This window comes from Hetaerina americana, unplaced genomic scaffold (genome assembly GCF_022747635.1).
Source record: "Hetaerina americana unplaced genomic scaffold, ioHetAmer1.1.p SCAF_8, whole genome shotgun sequence".
NCBI classification, from domain to species: domain Eukaryota; kingdom Metazoa; phylum Arthropoda; class Insecta; order Odonata; family Calopterygidae; genus Hetaerina; species Hetaerina americana.
Window position 1 is genome coordinate 51056034 of NW_027287427.1, and position 21544 is coordinate 51077577.

A 21544-nucleotide genomic window follows, 5' to 3' on the forward strand; every position below is an offset into this window, starting at 1 on the left:
TTTTATTTGCCACCACGGTAAGTCCACACATTTTTAATGCATCTCGCACATTTGAGATCGTGATGATTAAAATTACGAGACTAATGTCTTCGATAACTCACTTAAGGTGAAATCTTTGTTAACAACTTTATCCCTAGATTTCTGACAACTTTTAATGCCATTTTGATTAATTTATCGTCAACTGCTACACGTCAAATGAAGCGTATCTCGAACACACAATCTCCAGAATTTAATTGAAGGATGTTGTATGATTATTTAACCATCAGATGGCAGTTGAAAGGTTGGAACTAGCACAGAATACAAAACATATTGCAAAGTTTAGAACAAACAACACAATTTATATTTCCATTATGATGGTTATTCCGACCCTTACAAAGTTTAAATAAAATTTCCTTGGGAACATACTTTATTGAAATCTTAATATATTCTCTTATTTTCTATAGAACAAGGTTTAGCATTAAAAACCAAAATATTTTGGTGCATCGATGTTATGATAAAGGAGATTTCCTCAACAAAACATTCGTACAACGCATTGTTAAAACATCTCAGCGCACACGAAATATTATAATGCGACAATAACAGGAAAAAGACACGCGGAAAACAGCGCGTTCAGATAGTCAACTTTTTTCAAATGAGTCATTACCCCTTCGACAGGAAACGTTTTTTTCATTACTGCCATCTGCAAAAACTTAATTACCAAGAAAACGAATTTTTCAGAATCAAGAAAATTGATAATTACCACCTTGATCAACTATGAATCTTACTTTTTCATTTAAATGAAATAGTGGGGTCAATCCAAACGGAAATCATTAGTAATAACAACGATGGCCGAAGCTTTAAGGATGAGAAAATCAGTTAATTCCCTCGGCCTTAATTATCGCCACTGGGACACCCCATTCTGTAAATCCAGCCCATGAACTTATGATAATTTACACCAGTTCCTTAAAGAGCTAATCAATGATCTTATGACTCTAAAGAATATAAGGGCGTGAAATCAAAATCAAAGCATCACAATTACATACCAAAAGATCCAGCATGCATTCTTTCCTATGTCATTAATCCATCAAAACACGTTATTTTCAAATTAGAGAGCACAATCTAAACAATGGGGGATAGCAGTCTTTAACATGAAGGGGAGTACTTAACAGGCGCAATTAGGGCAGTTACGCGAAGAATCACCGCATTTAAAACCGGGACTTAGTGCGACGATGAGGAACAATTACCGTTAAGAACTTCTCGCACGAATTCCAGCGACGCCCAGCTTCAAACGAGGTAATGGAAAAACTTAAAGGGCGCATCCATTACTCCGGGAGAGGGAAGAGAGGTGAAAAATAAGCCATTGCTCAAGACCGCTGATTTCCCTTAATCTCTATTTTCCCCCTTCATCTTCTCCCCTCGACTTACAATATCTTAAGCATCACCTCGATATAGTCGATCTCCGCGGACGCCCACTTCCAGCGATTCGTGAGCTGGAGGAGGAGAATAATCAGTGCGGCCGGAGGAGGAGGCAGGGTGTTGAGGGAGGATTGGGATGGGGGGTGGAGCGAGAGAGAGACGGCTGGCGTCTTGATTCCTTTCCGGCGTGTATTAATTAAGCACCGAGAAAAGCGTTTCGGAACGCCATATATGGTAGCAGTTACCGTTCGCGGTGTCCGTCGCGTTTTTTTCGAACCTTGAGCCCAAAAGACCGTGGAAAATTAAATTTCGCACGGTTGCAAAACATGAGGGGTAGGTAGGACCGTTTATCGAGAGACGTGGGATATTTGGGGCACTGCGGGCAGGGTTGAGAGGTTTACAAAAAAAAAAAGAAATTACGTCCGAAGAGGCAACGTTCCCATAGCCTCGCGGCTGTCAGCCATTTTTTGTTCCATTTGTACATGTTTAGGAATGCAATTTGAACGCTACTGAAATTAAGTTTCTATTTTTGGTCCCACATATAATTGGTAAGCATTAACTGCAGCTCTCAAAACTCGCACATGGGCAACACGGGTCAGTTCCCCAAACAGAAACTTGCCACGACCACTTAACTCAATATAGCAGTTAAACTTGAGATTCCAGACACCTCATATCGTTTGCCCTTGATAAAGTCGTTTTCAAATTTAGGAAAAAAGATATTGCATGCAAATTAAAAATAAACCAATACGCGCATAAATAGCGATTCATTGGATATGGCCACATTTTCCACATGAATATAAAACCTAATACTTTCATGGAATACTTGCAAGCTCTATAGGTCATTTAAATACTCTTTGGGTGATGATAAATAAGATTTTTTTATAGAACACGAACAACACATAATTAAACATTTTTAACCTTTGCATTGAAAGCATTATACACGTATATATAGAAGAAACAGAATTATAGCCAATATAATATCAAATAGGTTTTAATGCTGGTAAAAAAACACTTGCGATGACAAACATGTATTTTTTTCTTGTCGATAAATTACTTACGGCAATGAGAACAAAATGAGAAACCCACTACCAACAGTATGAGGTCCAATAACTTAATTCACAGCATCTGATTGATCTTCTGGAGCAAAAAAATAAAAGCTGACAATCGATTGCTTTCCAACACACCGTGCATAAAGTCGACGGACACATTCAGAAAACAGCTTACGCAAGGGAAAAGATGACAGAGTTCTTTTACTACTAGGGTGGGCCACTGATCTTTAATATGGATGGAAGAAGAAGCACGAAAAGCTGAACATCATAGCACTAAACATTTTTCCAATCATGTTGATAGCAATAACAAATAGTAGGTAATCAGAAGAAATGCTAAGACTAACAGACATTTTTCCTATTTATTCATCTGCCTTTGATCCGAAAACAGCAATTTTTTGGCCTTAACATCAAACATAAAAACTTGCAATTATTAACAAAAACAATTACAAACACACAAGCCTTCGGTTAAGAATAACCCACCTAGACGGGAATTGAATCCGCGACCTCTGTGTTGGTCGGTGGAGAGAGTATCCCACCACCCCAATCGGGATTAACAGCCCTACAATGGTCGAACATTAAGAATCAGATGCCAGGGTGCCGATATGACAAAACACATCATCCATGGAACTTTGTATACTGCAAATTATAATTTAAATTGACGATTTTTCTGAGAACTGAGAAAGGGAAGGCGGTAATGCACCGTGGACAACGTGGTAGTCTACGAATTTAAAAAAATTCTTCAGTCCTTCGAGGCTTAGTTTACTCGTTGATTTTACGCGTAATAGCGTCTTACATCGAATCAAATGCGTTGTCACTGCAATGATAACTCACAGTAGCATGATAATATACACAATGTGAGCAGTTTTGCGAAGGCCAGCCAACAGTTCAACAAAAGTTGAACAGTTTAACGATTTGAAATTTCTGGGAAACTTGTTAAATGAAGATGAGCAATGCAGTAGAATCGCCAACGCAAGGATAGTACAGCTAAGGAGGCATTTAATGAAACATTAGAGGGAGCCATGAGAGAGATGATTAAGGCGGAAAATGATAAGTTTGTTCTGGAGGGTGGTGGCATGGCAAATGGTGAGACGTGATGAGGCCACAAGAAGAGAAAAACATAGCAAATATTATAAGAAAAACGTAGAGGAATTGGATGGGACATTGGGCAAGAAGGAAGTTTTGTGCTGTTGGACGTCCTGAAAATAATGAGGAAAGGGAAACCATGGAGAGGGGAAAGGAGGTGAAAGATGACAAATGACAACGAGGTGGGAATGGAAGGATTTTAAACACGAAATTCGATTGCTTTCTAACACACCGCGCATAAGTCAATGGTGAGATTTGTAAAACAGCTTACGCCATGGGGCAGGTGAATTAATTCGGTTACAACTTGGGTGGGCCTATGGCCGAATGCCTTTAATATGAATGAAAGGAGATCCTCCGACGAGGTAAGATCACACTACAATTATTCAAACGCGTTCATGGAACAAGAAACTAAACTCGTGGTCATTACCAGAAATTCTAAGAACCCGCTTGTTAGACACCTAGATGAATCAAACATTCCACGCCTTAAGATTAGACGTCGGGCTACCAAAGAAAAAACCTAGATCCCTATTGACAACTATCTCAAGTAGGCAGAGTTAACGAGTGACGGTAAGCTACCGTGCAAAGACCCGTCCCTATGTCAGAAGATCATCTTCCACTGTACCAAGTATCACTTACTAACCTTTAGCCCTAGGCGCACTATTTAATACGAATACAGTACACATAGCGGCCGATTGAAATAAACGGATAGCGCCGATGATTGACAGCAATGATAGCGCCTTTCCTATTAAGTGCCCAGGAGAAAACTAGTAGTCACTTTAGGGCAGGCGACCGAAAGCTGAGGTCATTTGCACCATAGGGATGGACAGAAAAGGTTGAATGGTGGAGAGAAACCCGGCGTCGGAATTAGCCTACTCTTAACGAATGGCGCCAAGGGGTCCGCAGCTTAACGTCCCATCCGACGGACGGCGTACTCACTCAAAGTGCCCTCCATAAAGCACCTCGAGTAGGGATCGTGATAGTGAAACAAATATATAGTATAACACCGCCGGGATTGGAACCCGGGCCCTCCGGGTTGGAAGCATTACATTACCCACCGCTCCATCCCAATCCCCTCAGAAGAACACGTAAGGGAATGAAGTAGAGAGGCGATTTCGGCATGGTATTAGGGAAGGGATTCAAAAATGTTTCATAAAATGAGGTAGAGAAAGAGGGGTGAGCACTAGTAAAATGCAAAAATGATGTGCTATAATAATACAGGGAAAAGATCCCATTTTAGTAACGCGGGATCATAGAAAAATATCTCTAAGCTAAAAAGACCTATAGTTGATCAAGTTCCTATTTTATACTCATGCTTATCATATCCATATGCCAATTCCGGATTGCGAAACTGCGACAAAATCGAAAATAGAAAGGCCGGTGATGCATACGCAAAAGCCATGTGACGGTGAGAAGTAAGGGAGGGAAAAATGAATGAATGGTTTTAACGTGGCGCCCCATGCAAGGAGACCACGCGTGTTGGGAAAAAAAAGTAACTTTCACTCAATAGCACGCTGGGGTTAATGCCGCCGTAAATGAATCACGGAAAGAGAGCGGTCTTTTTTTCTACGGCACGAGAAAGGGAACTGACTTACGAATGCACCCGACGTGTTTTGACTGAGGTCGAGTGATGAACTGAGTCTCACGATCAAAATACACTTGACCACAAGGCGGAGACTCGAGTTCATCGACCTGGACGGTCGACTTCCCTGCGCTACTTTTGTCAGACGGTCAGTGGAGTTAAGTGCACCGCAGTACTTGGGCGGCATGAATCGAGAGAGTCACGAGCCGGGAAACCGGCATTATTCCCTCCTCGACCGGAGACTACCTGGCGACTTTCTTGCGTGCTGACCGAAGACGTGTCGGGATGAGACTGCACCGAGAGGCGTCAAAAGGATATGATGCGGGAAGTATTCAAACGCTTCTCGCGTGGGGGGGGGGGGAAAGAACACCTGAATCATATGCGACGACACCAAATGGGACAAAATCTCCAGAAATATGCAAAATCCCACAAAGAGGCGTGAAATATTACAATGATAGCCAATTTTAACACGGTAATGTAATGACCAGCCGACATATTAAACCTAATTAAGGGTAATTCCATATTCATTTTCGACAATATGATTTTCTGGAGGTCATGATATTGGACGGAATCAATAAGCCTATGGAAGATGTTGCGGTGGACAGACAGCAATACATACATATCTTAGTTTATTTATACGGCATCAAAAAAAAACCCCTTCCTTTCGCCGAACTCGCACAAAAATGAAAGCAATACAAGCATAAACGAAAATGTTTCAAATATGTAATCAAATGCATCATAGCAATGCAGCCATAAATAAAACATTGCAAAAAATAATGATTATTACAAATTCAATATGAAAATGCGTGCAAAACCACTGCCAACTCAGTAAATGAATTTCTCGCTATTATTATCAAATTTCCAATTGCACAAACAAAAATCAACATCGCTAAAACATAAGATTCAACATATCTCCACGGTATACATAAAATCATTGCAGCAATTTCTGCAACTCCCATTTAAGATACGCGATAACACATTTTTGATAAATTGGCAACAATAATGGCCTTTTCATTAACTAAAATTTATAATTGAAGAATAACAATGCTCATTATTTCTCGCTGTTAGCGACACTTTCCAGCATAAAACATTAAAAACCTTTAATAAGATTAAGAAATCTCAAACTTCCTAACCAGGAATATATAGTATGTCCAGTAGGCCACCGGCAAAGAAGTAAGAAACATTTTGCCATCGTAATTCTTACACAAATGGACTACGTCAACAAAGGACTGGCCCCTGCGAATCCTGAAGCCTACTAAATCAAGAAATAGCAACCGAATGACCAGACCGAAGCAGTCATTTCACGTAATTAAATTTCTCGGCACTTCCAACTCGATCAATCCCCATTTCCCAATCTAACCCCCTTCCCCCAAATTCACGGATCACCCAAACGACGACACCACAAAAGAAATGCGACAGCCCAAGCTTCACTTACGGTTGGATCCTACGGCAGCACTTGCACCTCCTGTCGGTCAAATCCCAGAGAGATCGAAACAAGAACATCTTGAGGCCAAAACCATCCAATCCTCGAGGTTTTCACCAAAGACTCGCGGCTCACGAACGGGGTGACGATCACTTCGCGGAACGAAATTGAAAAAAAAAACCTGGCGGAGGCGACGACCACACTCCGAGACCGACCGACGTACACTGCGGGAAGGAATAAAACTTTCCGGAAGGAGAGAATCGGGCGGACTCACCGAATGAGTGTGTGTGTGTGCATTCCTTCCAGCACGGCAGGAAAGAAATGCACCGCCGCCCCACGCATCACCGCGAGGAGAGGGGGCCCGAGTCCGATTCCTGCACGCGCGCCAGAGGGCTTGCAAGGGGGGGCGAGGAGTAGTGATAGGGGCGTTTGTCCATATCAGGGACCGGACCCTACCCCCCCACAAACCACCACGCCTCGCCGGAATATGGTCACGGCACGGCCGGAAGGAGGACGCGTCCGTGCTCCGGAGACGAATGAGGAAAAAATGAGTAAGAATAAAATAAATTATGCGAATGGGGTGGAGATACATTCCCATACGTTCTAAAGGGGTCGAGAACGCGGGGGGCAGCGGCGGACTGAGCCTTACCTCCCTCTTCTCACTCGCAATATTCTAACGAATGCGCAATCATACAGCAGAGTTCAAGTACTAACCCTTGTAATTCAATGAGTCGTTGAGAATACGTGATTGGCCCATTGGGAACGAAAATCATCGCTTTTTACCGAATATCTCTAACCGACAGGACAGGATAACATAGCGACAGATAGTCTTGCACGCTCGGCGTTGACGAAACTTCGATCATGAACGAGTCAGCAGGCTGTAGGGAAAGGAAGACTGCGAACGAAATAATTTACTAACGTGCCATAAAACTTGCAGAATATCGCAACAGGGCGTATTAATGGTTATGCAGTTAAAACATTACCGTATATTGGAATCACGTAGGCATTCTAGCCCAGGGACGACATTCTGCAGCTTATTACGGCATGTCAGCGAAATATTTCGCTTCATTATCTTCTTAAAGACTAGCTAGAAATCTTGCTGGGTCCTATATAGTATAATTTCAAATCATCAATGCGGTAAGTAACGTCCTGTGCTAACTTTATCTTTATAGATGACTGCCGAAAAGGGTTGAAATGCTTTCAAGATTTCAAGGTTTCATGCATGCGAATTCTTTGATTCCACCGTATCAGCCTAACGGTTGAACCGACTTTGATGAATGACGTATCGTCAGAATTCTTACATTGTCCTGAGTAATATAAGTGACTACATACAAAAGTAAAATAAATATCGGATTAACTCTGTCTTTTAGCTAGTTTTTTTTAAATGTTTGTACTTACTATTAGTGCAACACCATAAAACCTAATAGCAGCGCAGGGTAAGAAACTGCCTCACATTCCCCGTGTGTGTGAATTTCAGATACCTTAAGGTTTGACACGAGGTGCAATCATTCCTCGCCCATTAAAATAAAACTTGCTGCACAGCGGTAATGATGATGTGTGTCCTCCACGGATATCCGTCTCACTGATCAACCGGATATCCCCAAAACAAATAACCGGATATTTATCAAATAGGGATAGTTTATCCGCTTTCGATTGTTATCGACAACAACTTACGGGCAGAGAAGTCTCCCCTATGTTTTCTAAGTGGAATTATTATTTACTTCAAGTGAACTTCTCCAACGACACTTTTTGTAGGTTACAATTTCGAAGAGGGCAGAGTGATGACGCAGCTAAGTGACTCAAATGCAACAAGATCTGTGAAATGCATGCGACGTCAAAATATCAAAGCTAGATCTAATCGGTACTAACTTTTAAATCCCAACCAATTCGACCGAGGGGAAAAATCAATGCTTTAAGATTCGTTTAATGGAAAACATACGTATATACTCATTTACTCAAGAAAAGTTGGGAAATGATTATCTCTGAGGAATAATAGCCTCGGCTTTTTTATTGAGAAATATGTTGAGCAAACGGTAGCGCGCACACCTTGGCATTATGGATTATTCAAATAATCAACATAATAAATTAAATATGCACATCCAAAATTCCGCATTAAGGAAATTTAATCTGAACTTTTCGCCGGTCCGAATATTCGAGCGAAAGCCTAAGCTATAGTAACCAACCTGAAATGACCAACTGAATCTTATCGTATTCACGAGAGGCAGTGACCCAGCGGGAACTGTACTTAATGCACTAAAACATTCTGGAGATTCATTTAAAAAAGAAAGAGGCTTGGTATGTCCCACACACACAAAGCTCTCCTTTCTTGACCCAGATATCGGCCATTCTGTCATTATCAAGGCAATTAATTATTGAGTCTTCAAGTACCCGTCGGGAATAAAAACGTTCCGTGTGAACCACACTAGGTACTTTCTTTCTTTGTAAACTACATTAACGGAAAACACTAGAACACACTATCGTTTAAACAAATAATCGACAGACTTCCATTTCTGCAACTTTGGTGGGCATATTCCACCCGGACCAAATTTTCACCTGAATTTGCCTTAGGGCTCGTGGAGCCAGGGTAGATACGAAAAACCATCGACTGTTTTGCCTGGGAAAATTAATGCAGCAATGATCCGGAGGAAACTAAAAATTTATAAATAAATTTCTGATGTGATATTACGACAGGGAGACCAATGAAAAGAAAAAACTGTGAATTCCGTGTTTGATATAGTCAATGAAAGCATGCCGTATAATTTTCGAACCCACGGAATTGAGTGACAATTATTTACATTTGATCATGGGAGACAATTTAACTTTCACGCTTAATATCCACAGCTTACATTTCTCATCAAAAAAACCCAAAACGTTTTCAATGGAGTACTACAATGTTCCATTTGATCGAACACCACACCCCATAAATGATTACAAGAATTCCGCACGTCATATTTATGGCCTAGTAAAGAGTCAATTTTCGTAATTACATAGGGTGAAGCGAGCACGCGGGATAAAATACTAGGGGGTTAACCTTCCTGTTGATTCTCCGTCAATATCTTCCAGTAATATTTCTATACTTTTTTTATTTAGATTTTAAGATTAGTAGGTGGGGCAAAATACGTAACATCAAAATATTAACAATACTGGGGGATATGAGTACCAAGTAATACCTTTATTAACCCGAAATACAGATATCTTTACCTAATTCCTACGATCACACAATTTATAATTTCTCCATTTTCGTGGGGATTCTTTTAATTTATTTAAACGAGATACTGGCGAAACAAAAGCTATTTTGCATAAGCATGCATTATGCTAAATACTATTTACGGCGATACCACGCTAGGCTGCTCTGAAAAAAACTCTATAGAGGCAATTAAGAATTTTTGGGTTTGAATACAAACTTACATTCAGATTTGTATCTTGGGTTAAGCAAAATCATTACGGATAAACATCAGCCGGTAACGGCTCGCCTTACGGAACCATAGCATGCATAATCAGTTAATTATTACTAATAAGCAAAGTTGATCACTTCCGAGAAAAAAAAAAGATAATGAGGACCCGAAAATTGAAAAAATGCATTCGCTATTTTTATATACGTGGGAGTCAAGAACGGGGCCAAGGCTAACTACAAAACTAAGAAGGAAATGAATTCCATAAAATATGAAATGATCGATCACTAAATTTAGACGATCAATGGGGATTTGCGACACTCGAAACCTTAACTCGACCAATGTAGGCCATCTGCCTCTCGGTCAATTAATTCCTGTGAAAGCTTCGATTCTTGTGTGTTTTTTCCTTGGACAACGGGGCGGGGCGGGCCAGGCTGGGAGGGCGTGTATATAAATAAGCGAGAGAGGGAGGGGGGAGAGTACGTGCGCGACCCGTGACCTTACCCGGAAGCGGACTCCACCCACGCGGATGGAACGCATTGAGGGGGAGAGGGGGTGGAGAAGAGTGTGTGTGAGAGCAAGCGAACCTGAGGGTGAGGGAGGTTGCGGACCCCCGCCCTCGACTTAATTGGCACATCACTGCGGACGAAGGAGAGAGTTCAGGGCGGGGGGATCGGAGGGTGAGCCCGTGGAGGACGTGGATATACCCACCGCCCGTGACCACGTCGCTCGCCCGCGGACAACTCCGCAAATTAGCAACTATTCGAAGCTGGGCTCGATCCCCTTCCATTATATGACCTCACCTCTTGAAGCTACACCCACAACGACAATTAAAAAAAAACTGATTCCATATTTCGTCCATAAACCCTTAGCTGGGACATGAGGCGGAGAGAACACATCCTAAGGTGGCTATCGGCCTGACTACATGAATTTGCCAAATATTTTCGTCCACGGGGATCGGGTTGGTGCGGTGGCCAAATCACTGGCTTCCCACTGTACTACTTTAAGGGAGAATTACGCAAACATTAACTAGGGACACCAATTTGTAAATCATCCTTCGACGATAGAACATACCTCAAAGATGACAAATTGAAATTTTCAGAATACGTGGAATGAGTGATACTGATGCCAGAGCCACCTTAAGCGTATTTCAAGTGTAGAATGGCAAGTGTTCGACTGGTTAAATATGCAATGCAATCACTTTACCGGAACATTAAATGTGTTACACGCCATAAGTGTTGAGAATGCATAGTTCGTTTGCAAGTTCACTGGAGAGTGAAGAAATAATGATGGTTAAATGCTGTGCACATATTTCTTTTTTTTCCTTCAAATTCCTAAAATTCACTTGGCATTATCTTAGCGATCGCTAATTAACCCAACCCCGTACAAATCCTCCACCAACAAGAACCTACTAATTACCCTTTAACTCTTCAGCCAATACAACTCACGTCCCACCAAGTACTCTCACCTCCCTTGTGCTGCTCGTTAACCTCTTCATACTCAGTCTGTCTTCGACTTCCTCCTCGACGCTTTTGTTGGCATACTTTTTATTTTGTTGAACGCTCGAAGGCCGACCATGATTCACTCACTCTCCCCAGGGATCATTAAAAAATAATTAAAAAAACGACTCCCACCGAGACATGAATACGGAGAGGATCATGAACTCTATCGTAAAAGCATTTTACACATGTCATAAAGGGAGAATTAGCGAATGCTGGAATCTCTCGCACCAATTGGCACATGTGGCGGGTAAATGGGTCACGGCAGGAATGGATAGGGAAGCTGGCGATTGCCACGGAACTCAATGTACGATAGATATAGAGTGAAATATCGTCCACTATTGTAGCATTTCGATGTGAACACTCAAACGCTTAAGGCCGTGTTGTGAGAGATTCGACAGCAGGGGATCATAACGTGTGGACGACAGAGTTCCGTGATGGAAACCGTCGGAGCTTGCGGACTCTTGAAAAAGCTACCAGGGCTTCGGGGTTCCAACTCCAATCCGCGAGACACCCCTACGCACTTTTTCTCTCTCCATATGAAGACAATCACATGTCGGACATCACCTTAATATGAACGCTATCCCTCGCCGTGCATAACCATCAATTTCAGTGACTTCCATAATTAATCTTTTGAAGGTATTCTTCGGTTTTCAAGCCGAATGCGATCTAAGACGACATATGAGTTGATGGAATAGATAAGAATAATAGTTAAACAGATTAAATACTTGTTGTTGAAGCAAAATATTCAACGGATATATTTATACCAAATAAAAAGTTTAATGTTTCGATTTCATCATCTCATCTTCATTTTTTTCTTTCAACATCCAGCATCTATTTGCCAAATATTTCGGGAGCAAACCGTGAATGGGTACATTTTTTATTAAGGAGAGTCTTTTCTTCAGTACAAAGAGTTGTGTAGAATTCATTAGCAAGCATGTCAATCGGGATGCTCAGAGTCAGTTATATTTTTGATTGTCTCAATAAATAATGCAAAAATACAGATACTATGCTATAAACAGCGCCGCTATACTATGAACAGCGCCACATCGCAATCATTTAAGAGAAAAAAACAGCATACGACATTTTAATTTCGGATGTAGACCGCGTACATACATGAATACCCACTTTTCTATAGGCGCACAATTGTCAAAATCATCTGTTCTTATAAGCCACCTCAATGACTATTAATGAAAAAATTTTCATTCCTCGTTCTGATATTCTTTTGTCCCTGGTTAAAGGAGACGCTTAAACTATACAAATATTACCCTTAGAAAAACGCTTATATTATATTTTCATTCAGTACTTTAAAACTTCTAATTCTCTACACTAATTACCTTTCAATGAGCAGAGGGGTCATTAGCATCGGATGCTTGAACTTTTACTGTACGTCATTCTTCCTGAAGACCTTACCGTTCGGGTCGAAAAAGTCGGTAAGGGGGTCTACTAGCAAGAGAAGAAAAAAGAAGTCCAATGAAAACTCTCTATAACAGACGGAACCATGTAAGATTGCCATGACGTTTAAGTGAAAATTATATTGGGGAAAAGAGGGCAGGAGAGACAGAAGAACTTCAGAGAAGACACCAGATTAGACACGAGCAGCTTATCCGAGATAAAAACCGAGTCGAAAGCTACACCAATGCCAACACCAACCATGTGATTGATGGATAGTGATGATGCGATGATAAAACAACCAGATTATTTTTCCAATAAAATAAATTGAGCTCTACGGCCTCGTAAATTAATAAAATAAAAGTTTTTATTTTATTTATTTTTCCAATGTTAGTGAAGGCGAAGTTGAAAGGGCGAACATGATCTTTACTAAAGCATAACTAACCCCACTATGTAGGAAGGCTATATTTTCGCGTGCTCGTCCGCAAGAATGGAAAACCTGAAAAAACAATATTCCCAAGCCAAACCTAAGCGGGACGTATTCTTCGACGCGCTCTGTCGTATGCGCTCTCGCTCTTCTTCAGGAATTACAGCCTTCCAGCAGTTGTCCGAGCTTTTAGAAACCCATTGCCTCTATTTACGAACGGAAAACGGACCTTGAGGTGTTGACAACTGCGAAATTAAGCACGACATCCTCCCGCCAAGCAATCCGTGAGCAAGGAGGGCACTCATTAAACTTCGGGAGCGGACAATTGAGACCTGAGAGATGAACGACAGACGTTCGCCTGCTGGATCACGCACCGGAGTGTGTGGGAAAACGGACGCGGGGAAAAAACAGTTATTTAGGGGTCAGTACGTGGAATACGACAAAAGGAGAGATCACGGGCGGATGCTAAGCAGAAAAAAATAAAAGAAATGGCAGGCTAATGACACACTCCGCTCCGAAAAAAAAGTCGTGAACCGAGAGACACAATATGCATACGCTGCTTTGCGATAAATGACAATCGTTGCTATTCTGCTCGCGATAACGAACCCCCATTCCGCGCACGTTGGGGGCAGGGCATCTTAATTCATGCGGGAAATTTTAAAAGGCGTGGGTGGAAGCGGCGTCGCGCAAACTCGAATTATTCTTTTTCTCTTCCCACAGTTCGAACACGCTCGAGAACTTGACGTCGCGGAGATCGACGGATAAGCGCTGTCTGGCGAGCTCGGTAAAAACTCCCCACCGCAATTCCGTGAACGACTCAATCGACTCTCGCTAATCAACCGGTGTGCAGGGAATGCAAAAAAAATATTTTCCGCGGCGTTCGGTCGCAGACGACAATTCAAAAGCGAGACAGCCGTTCACCACAATCGGAATTCACCGGAGAAGAAAACGTTCCGCCTACCCCTACAAAAGAGGCATTTCCTTCCGGACTGAGTAACTCTGAATGAGCCACACTCTCCGTGACAACAATCGACCCGACCCAATCACAGAAGCAAGTGGATTGCGCGAACAAAAACAATAGACCGAATGGAGCATCGCGCACCAAGTTGACCCTACTCGGTAAACTAAAGAGCTTCAACCGAAAGTGAAACTCCGGGGCATATCGTGGTTTCCCCCATTACTTGAAAAAAATCTCTCGTTTTTTTTAAAATGCACCAACCACAAAAATAACACGAATAACACTTATGTTTTAAATACGTTAATAAATGAATGGGTCGAAGGATAAATGAAGTATTAACCCAAGTTCAAAGCTTTTGCATTTCACGATGGCTTAAAAATTAAGGATTCGGAGATGTAGAAAAAGAAATACGAGTAAAAGAGCAAGAAAGTTTCCAGCTAAAGTACTGAGGGGTCAATACTTTAACAGTATCATTGTCTCTGCAACTTCACAGTAATTTTCATGGAACATAACATTAGGCATCCCAATTTTAACTACTTCAAGAACAAACCATCACTCAGCTAGGCACTAAATTTTATCATCACATCGGAAATCCGCAGACTTAATCAATGATGACATAAAAACGCCCTTTAGATGTCTGGCAGGGTATTTATACATATGTAGCTTTTTTATAGCAAATTTGAATTTACGGAAATTTTCCCAAACAGTTTCGCAAACAAACTCGGCCTTTCTAATGTAATCAATAACATAAATTTGTTACTGGATGAGCTGAATCAGACATCGAGCATTAAAGCAAAATGCTTACTCCTTTAAAATATCCTCCAACTCGACGACCGAATTTCCGAAGCCAATTCGCCTGTTGAACAAATAGTCAGGAGAGAAAAAAGGCATCACTAACGCAACCGAATATTTATGAAATCGATGAATAACCGACAAAAATTTGGAGAACTATTTTATGACAGAGAGTTTCTCAAAGAAAAAAACACGTCGGACGCGCCTGCATAACCATATATTTTGTGGCGTTCAAATTATTTTTATCTAGCAGATAAGGCATGATTCAGAAAGAAAGACTCACTTGGTCTTAATTGCCACCACCGCTAAAGGATGACTCAATGAGTTTAAAAATATGCTCTACATAATACGCCCGAGTACGGCACAGTATCACCTCCTACGAAACCCCAAACTGACAATTTTTACGAACCAATTTACATGACTGAACTTTCAAAGTTTTCACTTGCTGCTCGGAGAAAAAAAAATTCAAAACGAAAAACACAGCCTCACTGAAGAGGATCCAAGATTCGTCGCCACTTCAATAAGAAATAGCGGTGGCAGCATGATGGGGAAACGAAACTTTTTTTTTTAACGATTTACTTCACCCGCCACTCTTACGCCTACTTGGCTTTTGTTACCCTCCATCTCCCCCCTTGGCGGGTTTTGGCGATAAAAATGAAAAAAAAGCCAAAATAACGCAAACCGGGCTCGTGGCCTCTTCGATTCTCCGTTCGTTCATACGAACGTGGGTCCCTGTATTTTAGGAAATGACTCAACGTTCTTGAGGACATGAATCGGTCGTCTCATATAAGAAGCTCGAGTATAAAACGAACTGCCCGTACTTCGACGCGACACCAAGGGAAAATAATTTTGGTTTTACCGCGCACGTTCTCTCCACTCTAAAAGGAGAAATTTCATCGTCGACATGCCATCCTACTTAAGGGTTCTTAAATTATGTAAGGCTATATCGGCTTATCTTTAACCCCATTCTGCCTTGTAACGATACATAAATGCATAATTCTTCTCCACCTTACCTCATTATCAGCGGTATCATCAATTTATATCACAGGAAACTTTTTTCATTTAAGTGCGATGATTTTTTTTCCGCAACGATTATCCACCCACTACAATTAAGTTTATGTACTGTACCCCACGATGACAGAAAACTTTTATTTTATTGCTATTAAAATACTTAATACAGAGAAATGAAACGAACATTTTGGGACTCTTGTAACAGGTCGATAAATGCTCAATTAACTTTGATGCGATAGTTTCGCTCGCGAGCTTTCGTACAATTTGCTCCCGGGTGATCGAAGCTGACTAAATTATTTTTCATAAAAATGACTCAAATAATGTAACTATGAATATTATGCAAGATTCCTCCCGAATCCAACCGACGAACGAACATGCACTGAAACGGCGCACACACCACCCCCTCCCCTAAAAATTCGCGAGTCTTCACAAGCCTTTACACCCTCTTTCAGAAAATACACCTCCAAGTTTAGGGACTTCAGATGAGACAACTTATTGCTAAAACTTAGTCGAGGGCATCCGCGGAGAATTACGAGAGACGGGCCTGAGACCACTGCAGCCCAGGATGGAATTGCGCGCCCTTAAAATGGTGAATTGATCCCAGGATATAAGGAACATACTCTTCAACGTCCTAAGCAGACCTTAGTGGAGTTCACCGCAATTCTTAAGCCACTCAACAATGTAAACCACGGTATGGAGCCTGATGGAAGGTTCGGAAGGTGATAGCTGCTCATCAGGTCCAATCAGTAAGCCCCACAGTGTATGAAACGCACGTATATTCAGATCAGGAGTGGAAAAGAATCCCCATGGGTATCACACACCTTCAGTTTAACAAGGGCGACCAATAATTCTGCGGACAAAATTCCAGGACATTTCCCTATTTTCGCGAAAAAAATTTTCATTTTTTAAAAGCTGTTCCATCCGCACATTATAGTACAAATAAATTCATGAAAAAATTATGAGAGCGCTGCCTTTTTATTCCATATGTTTTTGAATGTAATGACAACCAATTTCATATAAAGAGAAAAACAGTACTCCTCATGGATTAATAAAAAAATCTATTTATTATGATAAGCATTTAAAGGAAAGCGCGCTCCGTGATAGTACGGGAATCACAGATAATTCCCTGGCAAGTAAAAACACTCTCTAGTCGTAACCGAGCGGATATTCCGGAACATTTCCGTGACAACGAATGTTAAACTTCGCGTAGTATGAATCGCTGCAGCTATTTTAAGTCAACTCTGCTACATATCTACTAATTAGGGCAAACCCACCACGAAATTCCCCACCTTAAAACAAGGCAGTCAACTTCAATGAGTAATCCGAATCAAAATTTATGAAATAAAAACGTAAGCATTAGTATATTTTTAAACTTTCGTTGAGCAAATTGCCCTAAACCTATATTTTCCTACACGACACCACACAACGCAACGCCCTTCAATACGATAACCCTTGTTCGATTCGGCATACTTCCTGTCTCCCTTCATTCCGTACAGCATGCCTCAAACTACAAAAAACACATAATTTCCATTAAGCAACGAAATCCTAATGTCCTAGCCGTCCTGCTTGCATCAATAGTGATAAAGACATCCAATATATAGGACACATAAGAAATTAAAGGTAACATTTCTCCTACGTGCAAACGTGCACAACATTAAATTTTGACCAGAACCAATTTAGATACGCCATTTTATCACCTTATTGTCCGCCGCGACACAATGCATTGCTCTACAAGACACCCTACCCGTGAAGGTTACTTCCGCGTTCGCCCCAATGTTTTGATTAGGAAACTGGATCGGAAAAAACGTGCCCGGTGTCACGGCATAGGGGGATGATGACACAATGCATCGACCAACCACCCCCACACTATCTATCGACACCCAATCTGACACTCTAGATCGTCGCACTAACACAAAGATTGCTTGTACACAAACATGAGCACAAAGATGACTTGTACACACAAAAGACCGGCGAAACGGGTCGCGGGAGTCCCACGGTCATTAAAAAAGGGCATCGAAGCACGTGCAACAGCCACTGCCTTCCAAAGCTGATGATATCACTGTCGTCATTATGGTTGCTCTGACGATTTAAGGTCGGTTGCGGGCCGGCGCTTTTACACATGAGGGACGTGGTGATCCAGCGAGTCGAGCGTTGGGCTACTGACACAGAGGGTCCAAATTCGATTCCAGGGGTCGTCTATGGGCAACCTCAGCTTCACATAAGCTGAAGAACATTTATCGGGTACCTTATCTTACGTGACAGGCGACAGAGTGAACTTAACTGCCATCTCCGAGTGGTTAACTGTGGTGGTTTTTCACACATCATGGTGTTCTCCTGAAGCAATTTCGCAGTGCCAGCCGCTTCTGCATCACATTATTTCCATCTTCCGCGCTAAATATCTTTATAGGACCAACTTATATAAATATTCCAGCCCCTAAACTACCGAATTCCTTGTCACAAGAATTATTAGCAAGTTCCTTAAGCGCATTTAAATATAGATTACATGTTGGTTTGCTTACTGCAGTAAATGTTTTCTTTTACTTTTAATTGCTAATGCTATATCAGCCTATTCGGCTTGTGTTGTAGTATCTGCTCTTCCTGCTTGTTGTACCTTTGGCATACTGCTGAACTGGAACACGTATGTTTTCGATTTCTCAATGAATCATACCCAGACAAGAAATGCACATATTATTATTATAAATACCCAATTCTCCCCTTAATGCCATTAAATAACGGATTCCAACATTCAATAATACCCATTAATATTTCCTCCATTATGTGACCTCCGAAATTCGACTACTAACTTCCCCTCTTACCGCATCTCATAATACTCGTTTTACCGCCTCCTCTATCAAACTAAATTTCTTCTTTCGACTCCATACTCTCATTTCAGAATCCTCATCCAATACGCTGTTGACTTAGATGTAATGTTTCAGAACACCGCAGAGGCAGATTGCACGACAAAGTTTATTTCTAGCGTGTCTATCATCAATCTCCGGTTTGTAAATGCGCCTTTGGTTGACACAATTCCTCCCAAATTGCCCTTACCAAAACACCCACTTTCCTCCAAAATACTGCCCTTAGTGTGAGCCCTAGCTGTGCCGCCTGCTTCAATCTATGCCGCCCTACTTGGGTGGATTCTCTTCGCAATTATTTTCATTGCTAGAGAATTTCTTCTAGTGAATTTTCTAACAACTAATCCAATTTTCGTCCAAAATACCGCACACTTCCATCTGCTTCAATTTAAGCCGTCCTACTTGTGCGAGCTGTCCTTGAAAATGCTTCCTTTGCCAAAGCGTTACTACTTCTACTCTTCCTATATACTATGACCATTTTCGTCCAAAACACGTCACAAAAACGTTCAAGTGTTCCACCTGCACCAATTTCTATGCCCTCCTATTGGGATGCTCGACGTGCTGCTCCTCGCTTTTACGAGAACGCGAGCCTTATGTCCAGGACCACTTTAACGCACGCGTGCCAAAACGCACGCGAGAGAGAGAGAGAGCGCGCACCCCATCTCACGGGTCGGTGACCCGCTGGTCTCAAACACAACAAACGAGCGACGATCGCTTCCTCCGCGATCCTCCACCCCCACGCAACGAACGCACGCCCTGCGATCAATTACTCCCCGCGGTGGCGATCCAGCATCCATCCTCCCCCTCCTCTGCCCCAACCAGCCTTCGATTCACATGGGCCATGCCCCGTGACACAAAATTTGGTCACGACATTGGTGAGGGGGGGGTGGGACGAGACCGAGACGGGCTCGTGCATGCGCAAATCGCCCCGACATCTCCCTCCACCTCTTCTCGTTTGGAGCAGGTCCCAGCTCCGCCGGATGGCTGCGTCGTCGAAGACCGAACGGAGGCTGCGATGGACCTAAAAGCGCGCGCTTTGCCCCCCCCCCCCACATCCGAACCAAAAACCCTCCGGTCGCCACCTCCTACCGAACTTTTCTCTCCGCCGGCCACCGCATGCGCCGAGCCCACTGGGGCATCCACCGGACTCGGGCCGGGGTGGAAAAAATTCGTGTCCGGACTTATTACTGATCATCTTCCACGGACCTCTATTACCATTCCCCTACCCATGGTTAAAAGTTCACAAACCCGCACTCGCGCCGAACACAACTTATTGGGGTCGCTCTTTCGCGACTGATTAAACACGAAAATACACCCTGACCGTTTTGGGGTGGATCTCCTCGAGTCGATTCCTTCCACAGTTGATCCTCGTTGGCCAGTCAAAAACCGGCACGTTTCGCAGTCTCGGAATCAAAGCGATACAGTCTCTATCATGCTGCACTGCACCCCAAGGGCTGATTAACGGAGGACAAGGGACTTCACCGACGTTCATTGCCACACTCGAGTATTACACATCGGTAGAGCTACAATATATCGATGTGGTCTAAACACAGGTCGACAACCATTAGTATCACGAAAACTGAGGGCTATTCTTGAATTAATGTGTTCTAAATTTCTCTCGTGATTTCGTTACGGTTATTCGAATTTTGAAGATTCCACAGCGTGGCTTGCAATAAAGAAATCGAATAACAGCAACTACCCCATGGGTAAAATTATCTGAAAGAATTCGTTAATTTATGAATTCAATACATGGCTAAATTGAACAAAATCGACCGAAGTGGGACAGCCAGTGATAACACCTCGAGATGTATCTCACTGAAAGCTCGAATTTAGCTAAATGAATCAATTGATGTAATTAATGTGCCAAAAAATGTTTGCATTTCTTTCATCTTATGTGAAATAAGGCCATATGAAATATTGAATGAATTCTCAAGATTTATACTAAGGCGTTCGGCGAAAACAAAAAGGAGGTATTAAGAAAAATTAAGGGTATTCACGAGAGGTTTTAATGTCATGAGTTTGTAAAGAAAGGCTCATTAGTTTTCAAATATCCCATTTGTCTCATACGTATGCGCACCTGCATAGATTTACTGAATAGCTGTGAATTACAAGATAGCTACATCAGTTGAAGACAAAAAAGAATGGTGCTACGCCACTAATAAGAGACAATTGTTGCGTTAAATATAGCCATCAATGCGATATTTTCAGCAATTACTTTCTATTGAAATAGAGTAATTGTTCATAATCGAATAACTAACCTGAAATGCAAAAGCTGCTAGGTCCAATTTAATTATAACTGACGAAAGAAGATAACTCAATAGATATCGCTGTATTTCAACAAAATGATTGATAATATAGACTAGTTGACAGGGAACACTGCTATTTAAACCCAAATGTAACCACCCATATTGCAGCATCAACAAAACCTGTGTATTATTGCTCCTGCTAATTGGGTCAATCATTAACAATGTGAACTATCATCAATCATTTTTAAGTTAATGAATAAACATGAAATTATGAAGTACTTACTTTTCCAGCCTACGTGGGTAGGGGACAGATGGATGGCCACACGAAGTTACCACATTTCCAAATGTGGCAGCTCGACGGTGCATTCTCTCGGTCCAGCTGGTCATTTCATCAGCTTATCCCTATACACAGGCGTACGCCTTCTTGGCAGCTCCTAACATCC

The 21544-nt window shown here is 41.9% G+C and overlaps 1 protein-coding gene across 1 annotated transcript in view; it reads right to left on the bottom strand.

Moving 5' to 3' along the window:
- Positions 1 to 21544, bottom strand: part of RhoGAP71E (Rho GTPase activating protein at 71E) — a 196750-nt gene that overhangs the window by 174777 nt on the left and 429 nt on the right. Inside the window, exon 2 of the mRNA XM_071596873.1 lies at positions 21385 to 21543. Coding sequence (XP_071452974.1) covers positions 21385 to 21488 — 104 coding nt within the window. The 5' untranslated portion in view covers positions 21489 to 21543. The remainder of the gene's footprint in view (positions 1 to 21384; position 21544) is intronic.